We start from the raw sequence: 23,354 nt of genomic DNA on the forward strand, positions 1-23,354 counted from the left end.
AACCCTAAAGTTTGAAGGCTACATCATGGCAATTAAGATCTCTGTTTAATAAAAGAAGATAAGGTTCATATGAGTAAAGTTGTTTTTTAAAGCTCCATTTGTTTTTTGGCTGCCATATCTGTTGCTTTTAAATGAGGTTTTCACTGAAGTAGCACAAAATCAGTCACCTTTTTCTTCTAGAAGTTTTAACATAGTTTTTTAAGCAGAAATTGAGACTTGCATGAGAATGTCTGGTTTTGTCCTGATTTACCCCATGCAACATTGAAACCCATCCAGATGTGGCTGACAGGAAGTGTCATTTCATGGAAGTGAGTGGGAAGCAGAGAGATCTTTCATAGTCCATTGCCACTGGATGGAAAACTTGGATTTTAAGGTCAGCCTTGATCAGGTAACCCACAAATGTTTTAACTTACACATAAATGTACCTGAAATAAAAATAATTCATGGCTGTGAGTACCTATTTTCTTATTATAATACAGGATGCAGTTATTAATTAATATTTATAATATTTAATTTATTTCATATACATTTCACTGTTAAGCAAGTATTTTGCTCTTGATTGACTCCCATTTATTTGAGGGAAATATGCAATATTTTATTATAATAATTAACTTCTGTTTAATACTTTTTTTTCTAATACCAAGCTTTCAAACTCTTCTCTCGTTACTTGATAAAATGCTGCAAACTTTACAATTTTTCACTTTACACTGCTCAGCTTTACAATTTTTATAGATGTTGAGGGATTTTTGGGGCAATAGGACACTGATTAAACAAAGCAATACCTTACTTAATATAAGGTGTATAAACCCCACAAGTATTCAATTTTAACTACAATGATTGAGAAGGTATTAAACCTTTTTCTGGGATCTGGGACATCATGCCTGATCTGCTGGTGACTGCACTTGTCAGTTTACTTCCTCATTAAAAAAATGTTTGAATAATAAGACTGAATTTGTCTAGTTTGGGCTTGATGCCATGTACATCCCTTGGCTAACCTGAGGAACAAATTGTTTTCAGAAAATAAGGAAACAAACAAATAGCAGAGTGATGATGAACAGTGGTTATCACAGTTAATTTTTCTAAACTGTTGGTTATCAGTCAGGGATCAAAGCTGCTTTAATGCATTTATTAATTCAGCTGCTTTTATTGAACAAGTTCATGAACTACGGAGTGATGCTGTTAGTTCAACTGGTTGGTTATTGCATATTTTAATTTACCCCTTCACTTGAGGTCACAGATATGTTCAGTGGCTGCTTCTCCTCTAAAAGAAGAAAGGCCAACAGTTGCAATACATACACTCTCTAGTTCTGTAATCTCATTTTTGTAAGAACCTGTGAAACTGATTATTTGTCATTCTGGGAGTTGTATATATATGTATATATATATTTTTTTTAAAAATATATATTTATATTTATATATATATATTTATATACATGCATATATTTTAGTGTAGATATGGGTGTGAACATCTGTTAAAACAGATAAAAACATTGGAGTTTAAATATGTGAATTGATGGTGTGCTTTAAGTGTACTGAACACACACACACACACACATATTATGGCCAGTCTTTTAAGAGACCACTTTGTGGCTATAGCAGCCAAGGTAAGCAAAATGAAATTGCATCCTGTGACCTTTAAAAGAGGTTTCACCATTTTCTGAGTTTGTTTATCAAATATTATTAATGCAGAAAAAGAGATGGGAAGAAAAAACCCAGCAAGTAAATAAATCAAACATTTTGCTGTTAAACTAGGTAAGATTTTTCTGTTCAAACTTATGGTACATCTTCAACCATATTCTACCCTATAAGAAATAATTGCTTGTTTAATTGTATTTTATTTTTTTCAGGGATTTAATATTGGTTTTAGTTTTAAAATTGGCTATCTTAATTTTTCCTATACATTTTTTTGATCTCATGTGACATAAATGTTAACATTCAGTACTGTCATGTTGCCTGTAAGTTTTTGTGATAGTTTGTAACATCCAGGAAATTTTTTGGGAAAACTTCTCTAAGGACATAAGTCAGCCATAGTTTACAGATCTCTGCATTATATTCTTCTTCTAACTTTAGAAACCAAGTCAGGGTGCAGAAGAAAAGAGGATTCTGGGTGTGACAGGCAGGGAACAGGACCCTGATGGGCTTTGGTCATGTCTAAGTACAAAGGACTGAATATTTTAAGCATGGTGAAATTGTGTATAACCACAGCTTGTGCAGTTCTTTGATTCACTTAGATCTGTCTTAGTTATCTATTCTGTAGCCTGTGGAAAAGTCTTTTTCAGGACTTTATTAATTGGGTGTTTAAAAAGAAAAATTATTCATTTGCCTTCTCAAAGCACAGGTGTTTCTGGATTAGATTTCAGATGTTTATCACCTGTTAAATTAAATGGATTGTTAAGGATCTGGAACATTGGTTTGCTCTCTAGTGGTACATTTTTCTAAATTCAGCTGTTCTCAAAGTTTGCTTATTTCAAATAAGTATAAAGAGAAAAATGGAAGGACAAAAAAGAGGGAATGTTTTTCAGCATTAATTAACCAAGGCAAATTCAGGGAAGGGCAACAGAGCTGGGGAAGGGTCTGGAGCACAGGTCTGATGAGGAGCTGCAGGGGGAGCTGGGGGTGCTCAGCCTGGGGAAAAGGAGGCTCAGAGGGGACTTTACCATTCCATGGAAGGTGGTTGCAGCCAGGTGGGGATCACCTCTTCTCTCAGGCAATGAGTGACAGGATGAGGGGACACAGCCTCAAGGGGAGGTGCAGCTTGGACATCAGGAGGAATTTCTTCACAGGAAGGGTGATGAGACTCTGGAATGGGCTGCCCAGGGAGGTGCTGCTGTCGCCATCCCTGGAGATGCTCCAGAAGGAGCTGGACGTGGCACTCGGTGCTGTGCAATTGGCAGGGTGCTGTTCACTCAGAGGCTGAACTCAGTGATCTCAGAGATCTTTTCCAACCCTGTGATTCTGTAATTTAAATTCATCTTTCAATCTATGTATCCTTAGCAAGCTTACCATACCATCCATTTATTCTTAGGTAAGTTGTGAACTGCATGCTGCACATATAAAATAAAAAGTTATTGTAATAAGCCCCCAACATAGCAAACTCTTTCATTTTGTTATTTTTTATTAGACAACATTTTTTCCTTCGATGGAAAAAGGGATAAAGAAAGATGAAATGTGTGTGTTTGTCTGACCAGAAGTGTAAATACAATCACATTTGTGGCTTTAGTGCTCTGTAATTACTTTTGGTACAGAATGCTTATGCTGTTAATACTTTGCTTGAAAAGTAGGTTAAAAGTCATGTGTTTGAAATGATTATCTACTTAGTCTAGTGACTCCTAATAATGTGCCTGTGTGCCTGTCAGAATGTTGAGCTGGGGAAGAAACACAGCAGTCACATTGCATTTTGCTGTAAATCTTCTGTGAAGTAGGAGAGTGGTTGAAGAGTATAAATGCTTTATCAATCAATATTGTGCTGCTTTCTGCCCCAAAAGCTCTAAATCTTAATTTTGAATTAATTCAAGACTTGGTCTGAAGTTGTGTGGATTTTATTAGAAAGGTCTTGCACAGGGAAAGCTCCTCCCTGCCTGAGCACTCTGAGGTTTCATTATCTCAGTACCATGGAATATGGAGGAGCTTCCATGTTCCCTGGCCTTGAGGAATGTGGAATGTGTTTTAATTTCATTTTTCCTAATGTAAGAGCCCACAATTTGTCAGATATCCAGGAGCTGTTGTCTTTATGCCTAGAACTCATACTTGCTCTTTAGAATGGTTGATACAGCAAACTTCTGCTGATAATTAAAAAATCTGGGGATTTTGGGGGGCAGAGGGAGGCAACTGTAATTCCTGTAAAAGCTCTCCCTGTCAGCATTAGAATGGATGAAAATGAATGAACCTGAGTGGGATGTGTGATTGTTGAGTTATTGTGTTTCTCTATTTGTGAAATTTGTGAATCACAATTTTATCTTAGAAATGAGGTGCAGACTCAACCGAGCACATACAATGCAAATGCATTGCTTGATATTTAGGTAAAATTTAATGTACAAAGCCAAGTGTTTGCCCATATGTGTATATGTCTTGTTGAACCAACTGGTTTTATTTTGGTATGAAAGTGTTATACTGTATTAACCAAGGTATTGTGATTAAAACCCAAATACTCTCTTTTTATATCATTTTAACGTGAATTCTGAATTGTGGGTTAGCATTTGCCTAAAGAAACTGTACATTCTGAATTGAGGTTGTGAAATAAAGCTCATGAGCTTGTAGCATTCCTGGCATTTAAGAGCATTTTTATCAGATTTCGTCCATTTAGGAGAAATGTTGGATTTTTTTTTAAGGAACTGAAATGATGAGTAGTAATGTGACAGAAATAGAAGGCAAATATTTCATGTTGTCATATGAAAATGGACAAAATTTTTCTCGTGTTCCTAATTAAGATAATGGAGTGATTTTTGCTTGGAAGAATGTTTGGTCAGAGGAACAAATAAAAGAAATTTGGTGGGTGGTGCGGGGTTGGAGAGAATTACATCCAGAAATTGGAAAGCAAGGACATTCTGTCATCTGAAAACTTAAATTGTCAAAGAATGTATGGAATTTTAGAAATGAAAATATTTAGTGACATCTTCAGTTTTGGCTATGAATAATAATAAACTGTTTGTGATTGAATAAGTTCTGGCAAGAAGATTATAGCCACTTGCAAAATATCATGAGCAACTGCAAGTTTATCTGCACTGTGCTGTTCTCTCTTTTTTTTTTTTTTTTTGTAACCTTAGTGGTTCCTAAGTGTGAGCGATTTTTTTTGAGAAATCTGAGCCAGTTTTCTGGTGAAGAAATATCTTTAAATTCCAAATTCACTAGGTCAGGCTGGAGATGACATTACAGATAATTTCAGCTGTAATGTTAGTGGGAATTCTGTAAGAAATTGAATTATATTAATATGAGGAGGACAGCCATTCTTTTGTGAAATCCATGATCTCTGTATTTGGAGAGATTGTAGATCAGCCACAGTTTGATGTGGAAGGATCTTGTTCTTTCATCCACTTTACTATTTAAAATGTGCCACAGGGAGTATTTAATGTGGAACTGTGTCCTGTTAGACTGTTTTAAGAGAACTTTATTTTAGGTCCATTGGTGCTTGACTTCCCAGGGTGAGTTTTAATAAACTGAATTACATCTAGAACCTTTAGGGAGTTGAGGCAACCATTGGAGTGTGCTCCTGTTACCTGATCTTGTTACCAGTTTCAAATAATGCAGTACTTTGCTGAAGCTCTGAGAAATGTTAACTTTTGGTAAAAATGCTAACATTTTGGTTTGAGTTTTCTTCCTCCTTATTAATTGAAGTGTTTCTGTTTTCAAGGGAACGAAAGAAATTGAAGGTGAAGAGGAGTCTGGTTTAATTCAGCCTGCAGAAGTATTTGCTCCTAAAAGTCTGGTGCTGGTGTCCAGATTAGATTATCCAGAAATTTTCAGGGTAAAGAACTTGCAATTGCTATTTACGATATATCAGCAGAAAAATCTGGTTTTAAATGAGTAACAATGACTGTACTTTTGATGAAAAATATCTCACCCAGGATTGATTTGGGAATTTAAAAGCAAAAGTAGCTTTAGATTGAACTAGATCAAATTCAACATCTGGAACAGTAAACAGTCCCTGTAGGTTCAAGTAGTGCCTCTTTACCCTCCAAGCTGTTTTAAAGCTATACAGAAGGAGTGGGAGAGATTTTTCTGGGCTCAGTGTACTCTGTAATGAAAGGAGTTATTCGCACAAAAGCAGACAATATTTGACTAACTATATAGTGGTAAATTAACAGTGAAAATCTAGTTCTCCTCCATATACAAAGCAAAATGTCTGAGCCTCTTCCAGACCAAATTAAGATGCATGACCAAGATTTAGGACCTTGGATTACTTTCAGCTGGTGAAATATGACTTATCTGAGATAAATGAAAAGCTTAAATTTCTCCTAAGCTAATACATATGAACAGAACCAAATAAAGTTCAGTTTACAGATGAAGGGAGGAAATAATTCAGCAGTTGTCTGTAGGCATAAAGGATGACTGCTCCATGTGAGATTAAATGTCCTTGGAGCCCAGGATTTTGTCTCTCATAGTGGCCCTTGGCAAGTGCAAAGCAAAGTGGGTAAGAATAGGGCAGGCTGTAGAAATAATTCTGCAAAATGCTTTCCTCATTCAATGTGAATAATAGTTAAATGACATCCTGAACCAGAGGTGTTGTTTCTGTGGATTTTTCTGTAATTAGTTCACTTCCTTAACATTGATATTTACAACAACCCATGGCACAGAATTTCACTGTTTAACTATGTGTGATATGAAAAGTTACTGTTGGAATTATTTCTGAGAAGAGAACTACTAAAATATTTGATGATTTATCAAAGTTGAAACAGTTAAAAGGCAAAAGATGCTGTGGAGGAGTTATTTCCTTTTGTCCAAAAGCTTCTTAGAATGTCACGTTGATCTGGATTGAATTATTAGTAAAAATGCTAAAGCTGTATCTGTGATTTCTCAACCAAAATTTGATCCATTAATAAAATATGTGGAAATAGTAATATACTATTAATATAAAATAGATTTACATTGATATAACAAAATTAAGGATGAAAGTTAGATAACATATGGAATTATTAGTGATTAATACTGGTCTTAAAATGAGCCTCAGAAGCTCTTTGATTAATCAGTGTTCTACCCTGGAAACCAGTCAGGTTTTAGTCCATTAGAGTTCAAAGCACAGATGAAGCTGTGTTGATTTTTATCCTTTTTAACAGTAACTTCTAATAAACTTATAACAAAAAAAGCAAAAACATTATACTTAGAATAGAATTTCTTTTAAAAAACCATGCATCCCTTGCAAGTAGCCAAGCTATTTTTTTTTTAATGAACTATTGCCACTGTGGCAAATTACATTGGTTGGAGGGTACTTCACTGCACTAGTAACTATTAAGAACTCATTTTTTTCAAGATCATATACATAGATCTTTGAACAATTTGACCTATATTGCAGTCTGATATACTTTGTCAACCTTTCTAGGCTTGCCTTGGTTTGATCTACACCGTGTATGTGGACAGCCTGAATGTGTCACTGGAGACTCTCATTGCAAATCTCTGTTCATGCCTTGTCCCTGCTTCTGGAGGGTCTCAGGTAAATGGGGAGGGGGGCTAGGGGAGGAAAGGGTATTTTTCCAGCTAATTTAATTTATGAAGAAAACAAAAAATAAATTCTTGAGATATTTTTGAAGAAAAAAAGATCATAGTTCAGCTGAGTGCTTTCCCTGTGGCCTGTGAGTGCTTTCCCTGTGGCCTGTCTTCTAAAGACAGCAAAAATTCCATTCCAGGATAAGGTCAAAGGGTTAATTTTGTCACTGAGTTGGCTTTTACAGGGCACATTAACAAATTAAGCAGTTTGTATAAGTTTAGTTTTTAAATAATAAAGTGTTCAAGAATACTTTTGCTTGCTACAGAAATTTTTTTAAAGGCTTTTTTTTTTTACCATTTTCTAACATAAACTTCATATCTGTTCATTTATGCATGTTTGTTCCTTGATGGAATTTAGGATTCCACTGTCATTTCTTTGATAACTCATTTAAATTTCTATTTTCATTATTTGTTTTTTAAATGGTAAAAAGTAACTCAAATGGGGTTTCCTCAGAGGAATTAAATATTGCAAATTGCCCATGCTTTCAAAAATTAAAGTTTTCTAGCGAGCAGACTTCTTTCTGCTTTTCAGTTGTGCTTTCTGTGAGCAGAAAGCCAGGTTTATTTCTCAATTTACTTTTTATAAAATATTCCTATATATTTGTGAGGCTTTGGTAAGCCAGTTGAGTCTTTCTGTGTTTGGTTTTTGCTTTATGCTGTGACCCTGATGGGAAATTATGGTCCTTACTATGAAACCCACCAGAAAACTACCTGTGCAGATGGCAGCATTTTAAAGTCAATTACATACACAGCTTCCTACTCAACCTATGGGTTTTTCAACCCTCTTGAAATCCTACAACTTCCTAATTCTGTTCTAGTTTTGCCCTAGCCCTGGCTGCTGTGGGACTCTCTTAGTGCAGAAAGCGTCAGAGTGTCCTGTCAGCTTGGTCAGGCTCTGCCCTGCTGCTCTCCACATCTCTGCTTTTCTATCCTTATTTTTGGTTTTGAAGGGGAGTAATCAGATTTTATCTCCTCATCAGAAACCCTCTTTTCCAGTGGTATTTGAGTCTCTTATTTTTGGTTTTGGTGATCCACTTAAACTTCTGGCTGTGCTTCTATCCTCTCTTTTTTCACCCTGTCCATGAATACAGCTTTTCTCTGTGGCTTTGCTCTGTTAGAAGAGGAAGGAAAAGTCTTGCTGCTGTGGTTGTTCTTCCTTCTGCTTTCTCTCTTCAAATAAAATGCTCACTCATTTCCAGCTTAAATTTGCTACTGTCAAACTGTCATTTAAATCAGAAATTAAGTGTTTCTCCTTTTTTAAGCTTTATGCTTGCAGGACTGAAGGTGAATTATAGTGAATCATATCTTATAGGGTGGGAACACTCTTTTAGCATTTATTTCCAGAAACAATCATGTGTGAAATGGGTTACTGACCTGCATCCAGGCCTGCTGCTGCAGTGCAGGGGCAGAGCATCTCTGCTACAGCTCAGGGACTTGTTTGGGTTTACTGGGGAGATTTTTAAATATATTTTTAAATACCTGCTGTGCAGCAGGCAGAGCTTGCTGCCTTCCTGCATTCCCCACCTTTGCTGCCATGCAGAGTGAAGATTTACACACAGAAATGCCCCCCAGCCCATGGGAGTCTGGTTAGAGGGAGCTGCTTGGCATCACTCACTGCCTGAGTGCCATGTGGATTTGCTCACAGGAAAGCGAGGGTGTTTTGCAATTGCAGAGCTGTTTGGGATGTGATACTCAAGTGCACTCCTTTCCCTCCCATTTCCTGCCTCCCTCCAGGGAGTGTTCTTGTGCTGGAAAGGTAACTGAGCTGTAATTGTACTTTAATGTGCAGACAGGAGCACAGGAATAGCACAAGTGCCCTCTTCAGTACCCACATGTCACAAGGATGTTCATACTCACTACACACCTGAGGATGGTAGAGAGCAAAGAAATTCAGTTAGTAGTACTGTACCTTTTTCTGATTTAAATGGATTTTAAACCTTTTTATTCCCTGGGAGATTTTTTTATTGTATTATTAGAAATGTTTTATTGTATTAATAGAAATGTACTGTTAACTGCCTTCAAAGCCTCAACTATTTGCCTAAGTCAGTGTAAATGCAAGGGAGACTCTATCATGCTGGACATTCAAGGGGACATATCACTGTGCCCAAATTATATTTCAGATCTCTATTTGACTTTAAATTTCTGTATACAAAAGAAATAATTTTTGCAGTGTGACTCACTTGTCTGTATGATGACAGCTTGTTCAATCTATATAAATTAAATTTTAAAAAATTCTTTCTACAGAAATTGTTTTCTTTAGGAGCTGGAGACAGACAGCTGATACAGACTCCTCTACATGATAGCCTTCCTGTTACAGGCACCAGTGTGGCTCTTCTCTTTCAGCAACTGGGTATGTCTAGTCCTGCTTTGAAAAAAAACTATTTTTCTAAATTATAAAATGAGGTATTTTCTGTTCTAATTCAATTCTAATCATGTGCCAAGAAAACTGCATGGTAAATATTAATTTCTTTTGAATGAAAGAATGACTGACTGTGCTTTTACCCCCTAATCAGACATTCAGAGAACCTTTTTGTGCAGCCTGCCTGTGGTAAGTTATCTCCAGTATCAGAGAACCATGGAATTGTTTGGGTTGGAAGGAACCTTTAAAGGTCATCTAGTCCAATCCCACCATGTAGTATCTGTAAGTTACTGGGGGCAGAAGTGAGCGTGGCCCCTATGCAATCACAAAAACATTCCTGTAAAAAGATTCCCTGCTCCCCTCCCCTTGGATACTGTACAAACTCCAGAGAACACCAGGGAGCTTTGTAAAAAAGCTGGTGAGACCAAAAAGTTCCTATAGTGCTGTTGTTATCTGTTACTCCCAGTCTTTCAAGAAGATGCTCTAACACAACCCTCACCAAATGTTTTCTTGTTCATTACAATTACAATGCTGCATCACTTACCTGGTCTTGTCTGCCATTAAATCCTGACATTTTTAGTCTTCATTCCATTGGTTTGTGAAGGGACTTTGGATCATAAACTTGTATCAGCGCTGGATAAGGGCACAATTAATAATCTTTTCTGATCCTGTGAACCTCAGTTTTACTCTCAAGCAATCAAATGGCCTCAGGATATGTGTTGTCATCCATTCTTCACTCAAGGCAGTAAGAATGGATGGAAACCAGAAAAACATTAGTAAACAGCACTAAGCTTATGTCACAGAAAGCAGTATCAGATCTGATGAGCTCAATGCCCTCTCCTACTAGGATGATTTAATTGTATCCTTCCAAAAAGAATATTATTCCAAAAGGAAGATTTTCATTTTTTTTAATAGTAGTTTAAATAAAAGAAAAATTGTGGCTAAAATGTTATATAGGTGCTACTTAACTGCTCACTGAGGTTTTACCTGGCTTATTATGTCAAGATTCATTAGGATTGCTCTGATCAGATTGCAGGCAATGTTTTGAATGTGGACAGACCTAACTAATTTTTCCCCTAATTTTTCCCCTTTTCTGAAGACATAAAATGTGGTGTGAGGTACCATAAATGCAGCAGGTTACACCATGTGGTGTGGTATGTTGTTCTGTAAGTGTAGTGTATGTGATAACTGATTTGAGGCAGCTTTTTAATCAGTTCCAGTGAAGGTTGCTATAAATGCACAATTCCAAAAATGTCAAAGAAATGGAGGCTTTCAGTTAGTTCTTAGGTAATTATCCTCTCTTCTGGCACTTGGCTTTTGTGTGGCAAATTGGGATTGGCCTGTTTTGTCACAGGATCAGGCTGAGGAAACCAATGAGGACAAATCTGAAAAGTCATTGTATGCATCAGATTTATAGAGGGAAGCCATGAAGATGGAGTGGAAATGTAAATATATGGAAGAGAAAACTGAGGCCAATCTTTTTCTCTTGTCTTACTGAGAGCATATTTTGCAGGGCAAGTTTTTAAAATTCCTCTTGTTGTGTATAGAAAGGAATAATAAAGGAATAACATATGAGAATTCAGCATTTCTTTCCAACACATACGGTTTAATTTAATGTTGTTAACCACATGTTATTAGAGGGTTAATATATACAGATGGATGTCATGTAAATTCCTAAATCCACTGTAGCAGAGTAGTGAAGAGTTTGGAGTTTGACTAGGACTAGATTCTTGTGCTAGCAGTCAAAAATCTTTTACCTCTGTATTTTGAATTTGTGTCATTTCTTATTAGCTCCTGTACACTTTTCTATAGCTATACCCCCAATTTACTCTTTGTCTGCCATCTCATCCTTCTTTTCCCATAGTCCATTCGTGTTTTTGCTGTCTGCTTTTTGTGGTTTTGCTGCTCTTCTGCCTTATTTTGTCCTCCTGACTTCCAGTAAATGTTTGGAGGTTTTGTCTTTCTGGCTTTTTGGTGCCTTGTAAGTAGTATGAGTCAGTAAGCCTGTGTTCACCAGATGTCCTTTCCAGGGCACATAAGGATATGAAGATCAGCAGAAGGAGGGGAAGAGAAAGGGAGATAAGGAAGGAAAACTCAGTGCTCAGTTTTCTGGTTAGTGATGCTTCAACTGGCCTGAAGAAGGGAGAGACTGAAGAAAGTGCATGGTTATAAAACTTGGCAGATCTTGTCACGAGAAGTTTATAGGCTTACATCCTGTTTCCCTGAAGGGGATCATGCAAGCTCCTGGACAAAAAGAAGAGTTGTCTCCCTTCTTTTCTGTTGCAGCAGAACTTTGTCTTTTACAAGACTGTAAGAGCAATCAGGAATAGTTTATATAATGGCCTTGTGTGGGCCCTCTTGTTGATTCTCCCTATTTTTTGGGGTGGCAAGAGTGGTACAGCTGCCTGGGAATGGGCCTGGTATTAGTTAAGGAATGTGCAAATAAGTTGGCAGGTAGATTTTTTTAAAGCAAGTACTTGAACACTTTGTAAAAGGCTGATTTTCCCACCTCCTAGTTTTGACCACTGATTTTTTTTTGTTTCTTTGTGTTTTGGGGGGGTTGTTTGGGTTTTCTTCCCATATGTGCCTCAGTTGCCAGTTGATGTATCTAAGTATCTGGGGATACAGCACAATGGTAGAATTGTCTTGTGTCTCAAAGGACACAGATTAGAAAATATTTGTGTTTTCATAGTGTACCTCACTTTCCAGAACAGCAGAAAATTCCATTCCCATGTAGGTGGTGGGCTGTCATCATGTTCTTAGTGCCAAGGCTTGTTAATTCCAAGTTTCTGTCTGGATTTACTAAAAAAAGAGTTGTTAATACAGCTACACGTGCCTGTTTGCAATGGCTGTTAACTGTAAGAGGAGGACCAGAAAATATGAACAGACTGTTTTAAATAAATTCTCATTTATTCTCACCTTTCATGTACTCTTATGAAGAGGTAAAGGCAGTAGATCCAGAAGAGTGTGGTAGAACCCACTGGCTCATCCCTCTGAGAAAGTTTATTTTCCTAAGATAAGGCCTAATTCTTTCTGCTGGAGATCACAGCTGAACTTGTCAAAGGTTTTTGTGCTTTTTGGAACAATATTCACACTTGCTCTGTTTCTCTTGCCTGGTTGGAACAGAAGCTTTATGTGTATTTGTCTCTAGAACCTGGGCTAAAGCTTTCTAGTACATTTTTTTTCAGTACTTCAGTGGCAGCTGTTGTCCCATCCAGTCTCGTGTTCAGGACACAAATATTGAGCAGAGCATTTGTACAATAACGACACGTTCAGTTATTCCTCTGCTGGCACAGGCACTTCATCCTATCTCAATTATTAATAGGAAATTGAAGAGTAGCTAGAAAAATATTTGTGAGCTGCATAAATCACCTTTTTAAAAATAGCTCTTTCTTGGAGAAAGGTGGGCAGCAAGACAAGATGTATCACTATGAATAGATACAAAAGTAATTTCAACATTTATTTTGAGAAGCATTGTGCAATAGTAGCCTCATCATGCTTTTTCTGCTTGGCAGGATAACACCATGTCAGCAGATGACCCTCCCTGCATTACCAAGTGCACAGCATATCTGGAAACAGACCTTATTTGTGCTTAGGCGTTAAACTACAGTTGGGAAAAATATCCCCAAAGGTTTTAAGCTTAGTAATAAGGAACAGCAGTCTTTGACATTTTGAATCATACTTTTTTTTTTTTTCTTTTTTTAAAGCCTAATATATAGGAATAGTGTGACAAAAACCAGGCCTGTAGCTGGATCACTAGAAATTATTTAATCAATAAAGGCTTAGGTAGAAAAACAGGACTCATAAAGTTACTTTTAAAAATAATATGTGGTAGCAAGAAGACTTTCAGTGCTCTTCTATTTCTTGCTGTCTGTTAGTAAGATGGTAGGTATCTATAGAAGCTTCAAAATGCAGTAGCTCTCTTCAGGCTCAAAGGAGATTTAGGTTATATTTAGGTTATATTTCTCTCCCATCTCACTGCATTAACTGTACATTCCTAAGTTTCTGCCTTAAGCTCTTTTCTCCTGCCTCCAATTCTACTTGCCTTCTCCATGTGGGTATGCAGCAGGGGTGTATGCAGTCCTTTGAGTCTGAGACATACACCTCCATCTCCCCAAGAGACAGCTTTTTTTCCCAAAAGAAGCCAAAAGGACAAAAAAAATAGTGACCTAAGGAGCAAAACAAAAGCCTAAGGTTTAGCCAGCATATTTCATTTTTGCACATTTCAAGGCCTGGTAGCATGAATCACACTGCTAAGCTGAGTAGAAATTACAAAAATTTATTCTCCTGAAGAATTTCTCTCTCCTTTCCAAGTACTTAATCAAAGACAAAGAGTTTTCCTTCCTTTCCTTCTTGTTTAGTCTCATATCAGGTCTGTTTTCCTATGTCCTTATTTCCCCTGTACTGCTTTGTTTGCTTGTGCTTGTTTTCCTCCTATCTTAATTCACCACTCAAGTACTTTCAGTAAAATCATATGGACGTTGTGTTAAAAAGAAAGTATTTTTTTTAAGTGGTGAAAATGGCTCTTTGAAGTAAATTCTGCTTTGAATCTTCTGCATGAAGACACAAGGTAAGGACGCTTTGGAACCCAGGGCTGTGTAGAATAGAGATTAAAACATGGAATAACACAAACATGAATGGTCATGGTAGGTGGAGCCAGGTTGGTTGCTTGGCAAACTTGTCTTTGATTTGTCCAAACTATGATGTAACTGGAAGTGTTAAACACCATTATCCTTCAGCCTTTTTATGTGTCTTAAAGTATTTTTAACTAGAAATGGTGTGTGTACCATTAGACAGTATATGGAGCCTCTAAAAAAAGAGTACTCAAAAATAATACAGTATAGTTGAAGACTGCAGTGCCATTAAATATCTGTAATTCCAGATCTCAAAAGTGATTGATTGATGAAACTTCTAAGGATTATTACAATTGCACAAAATATAAATACTAGGGCAGATGTTTGTGGTGATGGGGGAGTTGCTAAGCAGGGAAGTACTTCAGTACAAGCACTTTAAAATGCTCCACTCCAGCATTGATGTATTTTCTTAAAGTGACTGTTCAATTCCAAATTTCAACACTGTGACTTGGGACTCAGAAGTTCAGAGTGTTCTCTGTCCTTTTGCCCTGTTTGCATCTTCTTGCCCTTCTTTTGCATCAGAGCAGACACTTCTCTGACACCACAGAGAGCTGCTTAAAATTAAATAATTAAACAAGAAACAAGCAGAAAGAAGTGAATTGTTTTCCATGTGTCCATGGAGTGACACTGTCAGAGATGACTTTTGTTGATTTGAACAGTCGTGGGGCCAAACCCTGTTACTGTTACATGGTGATAAACCCAGCCAAAACAAAATGATGGGATCGTATATTAGTTGTCATACCTGTTTAGAATTCTTTGGAGTTGTGTATTCAAGTGTACAGAAGTGAAAGAAATGCTGTGTTTTCTAATTTTTCAGATTTGCTAAAAGTTAATGAAGAATGGTGGACATGTGGGGTTTTTTTTTTTTTAATATAATGAATATACTGTAATTATTTTATGTTCAAAAATTTGTTTGGATGAGATCTTCATTGCAGCAGCATTATTTTAATTATTTTTTAATTGAGATGTGCTGCTCCAACACTGTTTGGAAGTAGATATTTGTATGTGCCAAGGGATTTGGAACTGACACGCTTGCACTTTACAGCTTTGGCTAAGTCATGAAAACCACATTTTTAGGATGGTTCTGTAGTTGTGCCAGTATCACACAGCAGATGTTCTGCTCTCAGAAGAAATCTGTGCACAGGCTGGGAGCTGAGCAGGCTCTGTCCTTGGTTCTTACAAGCCCTGTTTCCTCTGGAAGCTCTCGTGGCACCGGGCAGCCCCAGGCCCTCCTGGCTGGGAGGGCACCACAGTTTGATTCTGGGGAAGAGAACAAGATTTTAAAATTGTATTGTTTTCTTCATCTTAAAATATGAGCACTGATCAATTTCTGCATTCTGCACTGGAAATGGCTTCATCTGTTAACTGCAATGTTTTATTGCTTCCCATGCCTCAGAAATTATGATGTGAGCTACTGAGGCTATAAACAGTCCAGCCTATAGAGTAACATAAACAGTGTAACCTTACTGTGAAAATTAGAAAATAACCTATCAAAGCAAAAAGAGAAAAACTGAATCATGGTGTGCCTCAAATGAGTTTATTTTTGTGGTAGCTAATTTTTAAGCTCACACTATTTGTAGGACATGCAATGCTTTACATTTTTATTTTGAATGAAAGTAAAAGTAGCCCTACTGCTTAAAAATTGTAGCTTCCTTTAGAAAACATAAATCCCCAAATAAGGTAGAGTCTGAAATGAACATTTAAATTGTTGGTCATGTTACAGCTCATACTGGCTTCTAGAGGCTGCTTTTTGAGCAGTGTTAGGGTTTTCTGCTGTACTCTCTCTTTTTAGTTTACTCTGTACCATAAACCATATGTATTTACCATTTGCTGATTTTTACATCAGTATTGTTCAGGGAGAAGTCACAAGTTAGAGAAACAGGTGAGCACCAAGAACAGGCTCATACAAAAAGATCATGAGTTATTTAAAGTTGGAAGTTAAAAGGTAATTTCTGACTGTTGGACAAGAAATATCCTGAAGCACCTCCTGTTGGGAATAGTAAAGCAAAGCATTATCACTGCATTTAAGATGAAACTTGATCAGTTTGGGGTTATCTGATATTGCCATGATGGGAAAAGGCTGGAATCTTTCACTGTCTATAGGCCCTTCAGTCCCATATTTCTAAATCCAGGATATATTAAAATACCCAGAATTTTTGCTTTTGGCTTGTTTGTTGACACTTTGAGTAATGTTTTCTGTAATAAAATAACTTCTCATTATTTTAATTCTGGTTTAGGAGAGATAAAATGTTCAGCCTCTCATGTAATGTATTTTATGCCAACAGATGACAATACCAAATTACTGTATAAATGGGAAAAGACATTCCTGATGAATATATATGTGTATCTGTGTAGCTGGGAGACTTTATGAAAGGGTCACTGCACAGTCAGCACGTGAGCTGGCTTATACTTGTTGACTAAGAAAATCCTGGTGTCTTTGACATACAGCAAGAATATTTTAATATTTCATTATGTAGGGCAGCAAAGCAATGAGAGATGTATTCTGCAGAGCATGTGAAGAGTCCAAGTGCAGGCATTTTCAGTTCATCAATACCTATAACAGGGAAATGCACTAAGGGTCAGTATGGTGCCCTTTCCACATCTTATCTTTATGAGATTCCAGTGATATGAACCAGAACTTTTTTTACTGTCAGGTTGTTTACAAACTTCTCACCCAACTCACTCCATTTTTTTCCTCTCCATGAAACATCATGTATCCCGTGATGGGAACAAATACAATTTTTGTTGGTTTTTAGCAGCATGTGTAAAATGCTAAGAACATGTTAAATGTTTAACATGCTAAAGCATGTTAAATGAGGCCTGTTTTATTTAAGTGTGTACACTTCTAATCAGTGTTTGATCTTAATAAATTGTATACTCTCCAGCCTATGGGACCTGGCATCACATGAGTGGATGCTGTTGGCTTATGTTCTAGTTTCAGTTTAAATCCCACTGCAATTAGCTCCATAACCCAACCAGAGGGAATTTACCATTCAAGCTTTCCAAGTAGATTTGTGTATTCCATCAAAGAACAAATAGATTATGAAGGGATTTGATGTGGCATTTACTGCTAATGGGGCCTTACTGCTGCAAGAGCAGAACAAAAGGAAAGTGTTCTTTTAGTTGCTGTTGGAAACAAAGGGACATTGTCATAGTGAGTTTTATGCAGGGACTCTTCTGCACTTCTCAGTAAAGGCACTTTGTGGACAGTCACTGAGGCTTCATTTCCCCAGCAGCCAAGCAGACGATCCTGTCTGGAATGTCCATTTCCAGTTGCACAGTGCTGCCCATCTCCTTTGCTGAAGTGGTGCTTGACTCTGCCATGCTGAGCAGTTTCAGCTCACCAAGTTAACAGAAAATACTTGGAGGGTGGAAGGAGGGAGGGTCACATCTGTTTTGTGTCAGCAGTCTCAGGTTTGCTTTGATGCTGTGGTCAAACCCCGATGGCCAAGGGCTGCAGTGGGAACAGACCCATCCCTCTGCTGGCCTGAGCTGGCTCACTGCTCTGAGCTTTGCTGCAGGTGCAAGGGAAGCAGCAGCAGCAGCAGCATCCCTGGCAGGCAGAGCCAGAGATTGCAGTCAGGCAATGCCAGACCATTCCTCCAGTGCATCCTGCTCTGGTTCTGTCTGACACATGGGGGTACCCTGGGAGCTTGGTCAGCACCCCCTGAGATGCTGCTGTGGTGGTGGCAGGAGTCTGAAACAAGTTGGAGGCACTGTAGTTCTTATATCCAATATTTCTTGCAGTGTTCCATGTTTTTCAGCCCAGCAAAGCACATGACATAAGATGCTCACTTATATCCACTCTAAACTTGTATTACTCTTTTACTGAGACAAATCATGCAGTAGTTTATTTTAAGCAAATTATAAATCTAAGAAAGAAAAGTTATCTGGCATAAGTTAATCAGCTTAAAGCTGTGTATTTGATAAAGTGCTGTAGTTAATGAGCTTTTTTTTAAAAGAAAATATTTCAAATAAGAGAAAAAAATTTACAGAGCAGTTTGCTCTATAACAATTTAATGAAATTTATTTAAACTATTAGGTGAAAATTTGAGATATTTGAGAGGAGAGTTATTTTCTATTCACAGCAGGACTTCAGAAAACACATTTCCGAAGAGTGTAAACAAATTATTGTTTGTCAGAGATGAGCAAAATGTAAGCTCCAAAAAGCAAATGTCTAATAAATAGACAAAATTCAAAAAGACACAAAAGAAGCTTGTCTCTGCTTATAGAAAATACTGAAAGGGGTATCCTTGTGGGAACAGATGGCTTTTCTTTCTATTTTTGCTGGTATGAGTGCAGGCAGAACTTTTCTCACTATTCCAAAGCAGGCTTGGTAGCTGTCACATCATAAGAACTTGCAAAACTGCAATTTCCAAACTTTGGTGTTAATACTTACGGTGAGAGGAAAAGAAAAACATTTCTATAGACTTTTACTTCCATATATTTGGTTTTGTAAATTCAATTTAAAGTTTTGCTCTTTAGTTGCATTTTGAGCTGAAGTATCACTGTCTCAGGAGATCAGAAAAATCTCAGAGAATTTGATAAAGAATTTTTAAAATTTCATAAATGTTTTGAAGAGAATCCAAGCGTGATCTTTAGAGAAAATTAAGAGATTTTAAAAATTTTTCATGGTTACACTGTTCCACAGTTTCTTCAGTTGAATATCTGTCCTTTATGCTCCCTGAATATCAACCAACAGTGGCTGAAGATGGGTCCTATAGAATATCCTGATCAGCCTCATCTGTTCTTGTTGGCTTTGCATTTATTTGGTTATGTTCACTGAATACTTCTGTAGTAAAGTTCCGTGGGGAAAGACTTTGTAGTCCTTAGACAGGAAACAGGTATGTGTGCAGTTCCTGGTGTATCCTTGACCATTCTTCCTGTGTACAGTTCAAGAAAGACAATACTCTTCTCATTCTTAGATATTTACTTTCTAAGGATCCTACTGGTATTGCCCTCACTCTGAGTTGCTTTGTTGAAGAACACTTTTTCTGCTTTAAGTGAATCCAGACAAATTATGAAAACTTAGAGACACATCAGGTTGCTCAAAAAGTTTTAATACTCCTTCTGAATTTTAAAATGTCTGTTGGTAGCTGAACAGAATCCTCCTTTACTTTCTACCATCTATGAATCAATTTGGAGGGATGGTAAACTGCTCTGGTTTTGATTACTTAAATACATCAGCAGTTGCAAATAATCTCAAATCTCAATTTTACATTTGCTGTCAGAATGCAAAGAGATAATTTTGGCTAATCAAACTGCTATCAATAATTTTTATAGCATGTGCTTATTTTTGTGACATATCTTTTGATGCAAATGGGAAAAAAGGTTTCACAAAACATTTGGTGCAAACAATAAAATCATCATTCTTGAAAGAGCAATTCTAAAGAATGAGTGAAAGAAATTCACCTGTAAAAATTTCTAGAAATATGGGAGTCTTTCAGTAGCACTCTCCCACCTCTACTCATGGAAATTGGGCAGCATTTATATTCATTAGTGTGTATCCACTATTCCAGTCCCCTCGAAATTCTTTTACAGAATTTCACTGAGTTTCTGTTAGTGTGGACCTGTGAGGGTTACACAGAAGAAATTCTGTATCCTGATATTAGAAATTATCCAGGTAATTAACAATTAGTACACAGGTAATTATACAGGATTACTGTTTACCTTTATTTATGATTTTGGAATAATAGATATTTATGGAATTAATATCCAAAACAAATAGCATCCTATTTTAATTACCTTTCCAGATAACTAAATAACTAAGCAGATGAGATGTGAAATCAGACAAGAAATGAAACCATATTTCAGCAGAATAGACTATTACCTAAATCTTAACACCTGTGTGCATATAGGGACAGACAGTAGGAGAACAAAACCTTCTGGTTTAATTTGATATTTAACAGTTCAATATTTAGAAATAGTAATAGTGCTTGCTACCCTCCCTCTAGGAAAAATGTTAGTCTTATATCTGATTTCTCTGAAGATTCTTCCCCTTAAATGAATCTGGTTTTTGTAGCATCTCTCAAACATAGCCTGTTTATATGGGCCAGACATAAAATCATTAGCAAGCTTTTAACTGGTAATGCAGGTTATGTTTGTAAATTTGTGTAATTTAGCTTGCTGCCTTCACATGAAATTGGCATTTACCTCCTTGTCACTTTCTGTATGTGAAAGGGTTATTTGTCTGCTTTACCTTCCTATGTCTTTTCTGCTTTGTCAAGAAAATTCACTTAACATAGTCGCATTCATCTTGAGCTTATCAATCTCCCTTTGGGTATGTAAAGCTTTAAAATACGTATAAGAAATGGTATTGCACTTATCTTTTTCAGGGATGAAAACCTTATTATCTAAATCTTCTATTAAAAATTGTATTTAGCTTTATCATTGTCTCTGGAAAATAAAAAAATTAGTGATTTGTGTTCAATGTATTGGCAGAGTTGTATTTGGAGGCTCGAGAAAGCCAAAGGGCTTTTGCTGCTTCTTTAAGTAGGTCTGCAGAGGGATTTAATGAAATTGGCAATAATGGAGTGATATCAACATGCAAATGACAGACAGACTGACTGTTCTCTGAGCAGATCATATGCTGGGCTTAATCCCTGTTTCTTTGTGCCTGTGTGATTTAGGGTTTGGAGAACAACCATCTGCTTGGCTCAGTGTAGACAGCACAGAGTGGATACTGTTGAACTTTGGGGGAGTGATAGCTGGAGGAATATTTATCCATCAGCTGAAGACATCTTTTTTATATATATCTCCTCATTTTCACAGTCTTTTTGATAGCTTTTAATGATCAGTTGGCTTTTGTGGTGTTTATACCAGAATCTCTTTATATGGTCCCTCTGTTTCCTCTTCCCACCCTCCCCAGCTGCTGGTTTGTAGGGAAGCCTTCATTCCACCCTTCTTGCAAAGAACATGCAGAATTCATGGTTCAGATTCTGAATTGCCTTCAGTTCAGTTCCCAAATCAGAAATGCATCCCTGAAAATGGAGGTTGGCTTCAGTAGTGCATGTGACACCCATGTTTCCTTCTGTGGGCTCAGAATTGGGGATGTATTCATGGAATGCTGGATTCTTTGAGCGAGTCTCAGCTGAAGGCTCCATGCTGTAGGGATTGCTTCTCTTCCTCCTGAGTCTGACAAAGCCCAAGTAAGTTAATCTCGTGGGGTTCTCATCTGACTCATGTCCTCTGTTTCCCAGCCAGAAGCAGGATAAATTACCCCTCCCAAAGCTCTCTGCTGGCACAGGCAGATTGCTCCCCACTTGTGAGCAAGCTTGGCTGGGATTCAGCCATGGAGTGTGCAGTCCTGCTCTAATAACAGAGCTGCATGCTTTCCTAAAGGCAGATTGATCCTCAGCTGAGTGACAGAGCAGTCATTTGGGTTTCACTCTGTGTAGTTGATTGGGGATATTGTGTGATTTTTGGGTGGACAAATCAGTGCAATTTGGCACAGATTACCTATGTGAGTATTGAGTACAGTTGTTGCCTCTTATTTACTAGTTAAGCTTGTATTTTGGTCATTAGCAGAGTTATGCAGCCACATCTAAAAATAAATATGAAAAGCGTTTTGTTTTTCTCTACTCTTTTCCTAGTTATCTTTAGAGCTTGACACTGCCTGGCACAGAACTTGTACTATGCAGTCTCCAGTGGCCTTTCAGAAAAGCTTTTCAGACTTTGTTGACCCATTTCCTGGATTAGTCTGGCTAAGTTATGGATTATTTTGTCTATTAAGCTTTTTCTTGTGTCCAGTAATTCAAGAATGGCATATTGGCATAATAAGGTATTCAATTAGTTGAGTTTCTGAATCCATGTTTATAACTCTTTACAAACGTCTCAAGAAGTAAGTGGTAATAATTTGATTTCATGCAATTATAGAAGACAGTAGCTTGTCAAGTAGACTTTGTGTTTGGTGGGTTTTTTTTAATCATGCTTAAATAAGTACTTAAATTCTAGAACAACAGGAAGCAGGCAGAATGATACATTTGTTGATGTAGGATGTCAGATAATTTAGTACAAATTACAGATTCTTTAAATACTTGAAAACAGTGAAGGTCAGGAAGCCTCCATTCAAAATTTTCCAGCGTATGTATAATATTTTACAGGATGTCTGTCTGTGGACTGCAAAGGAGTAATCTGTAAAAATCAACTTGTTTGTTGTTTTTCATATTGTCTATTTATGCCCTGACAAATGAGCATCGGATGTAGTGTGGAGTCTGCAGAGCAGCAGAGGGTTCAAGGTTACAGCCAGCCACGATTGTGTCCTGCAGCACGAGGAAACTGGGCTCAGGCTGTCATTTGGAATGGTTTGTTTTCAGTAAACAACTTGGAAGGCTTGGAACAACACCTTGGTGGCTTCCTCACACAGATTCATCAATGGTTTAGAAAAGGAAAGTAATCAAAAGTCCTACTGTTTATAATTTGTTTGATTCTATCAAACAGAAATTTCCCTGGTATTCCTGAAAAGATGCATTTCAAAGTACTCGTGGAGCAATAATTTTGTATTGAGTTAGTGGCTGTCATCTTGAAAATAAGAAAGTTCCAGATTAGCTGTCTGTATTGCACACCTAATTTTATTTATATTATATATTTTATATTCCTCTGTATTGCATACAGAGCATTTAGAGAAAAAAGGAGGAAAGCAAGAGGGAAAGAGAAGGAAAACACTGGTACAAAGAAGCTGTGTGGGCTCTACAAGCTTTTCAGTCAGTGGAAGTGGTTAGCCTGGGTTTTATTGCCCCAGTGTGTTGGATGCTCTCAAGTTTGGTCTCTTGCAGAGGTTCTGCAAGTAAAGAAGTGTTTTTCTGTAGCTCAGCACTGCTGGGGGTGCATCAGGTGCATCAGGTACATATCCCAGGAAACATTTCAAATTCACCTTCCATGGCCAGTTGGAGTGTAGTGAACAGCTGGGAGACCAGCTCCCAGAATGCAGTGAAAACAAACATGATTGCACTTTGTGTTCTGCTGTGGGACATCAAGTTAAGCTGTGGGAAACAGCTGCTGAAAGCAGTCATTTAAATATCAACTTAGAGTGGTGCTGGTTAAGATGCACTGACAAATGCCTTTGTGGAGTACAAGCTGAAGCTTTATCTGTGGCCACTAAAATGCAGCAAAACCAGATTTAATTTCCCCAGTGAAATGTTGAAAGCCTCACAAGCCATACCATC

General features: G+C 37.3%; 1 protein-coding gene across 6 annotated transcripts in view; it reads left to right on the forward strand.

Moving 5' to 3' along the window:
* Positions 1 to 23,354, forward strand: part of SBF2 (SET binding factor 2) — a 231,713-nt gene that overhangs the window by 106,198 nt on the left and 102,161 nt on the right. For all 6 annotated transcript variants that reach the window (XM_077179816.1, XM_077179818.1, XM_077179820.1 and 3 more), the window contains exons 4-6: positions 5,348 to 5,461; positions 7,034 to 7,144; positions 9,442 to 9,547. In XM_077179816.1, coding sequence (XP_077035931.1) covers positions 5,348 to 5,461; positions 7,034 to 7,144; positions 9,442 to 9,547 — 331 coding nt within the window. The remainder of the gene's footprint in view (positions 1 to 5,347; positions 5,462 to 7,033; positions 7,145 to 9,441; positions 9,548 to 23,354) is intronic.

Source organism: Agelaius phoeniceus, chromosome 6 (assembly GCF_051311805.1).
Source record: "Agelaius phoeniceus isolate bAgePho1 chromosome 6, bAgePho1.hap1, whole genome shotgun sequence".
Taxonomy (NCBI): domain Eukaryota; kingdom Metazoa; phylum Chordata; class Aves; order Passeriformes; family Icteridae; genus Agelaius; species Agelaius phoeniceus.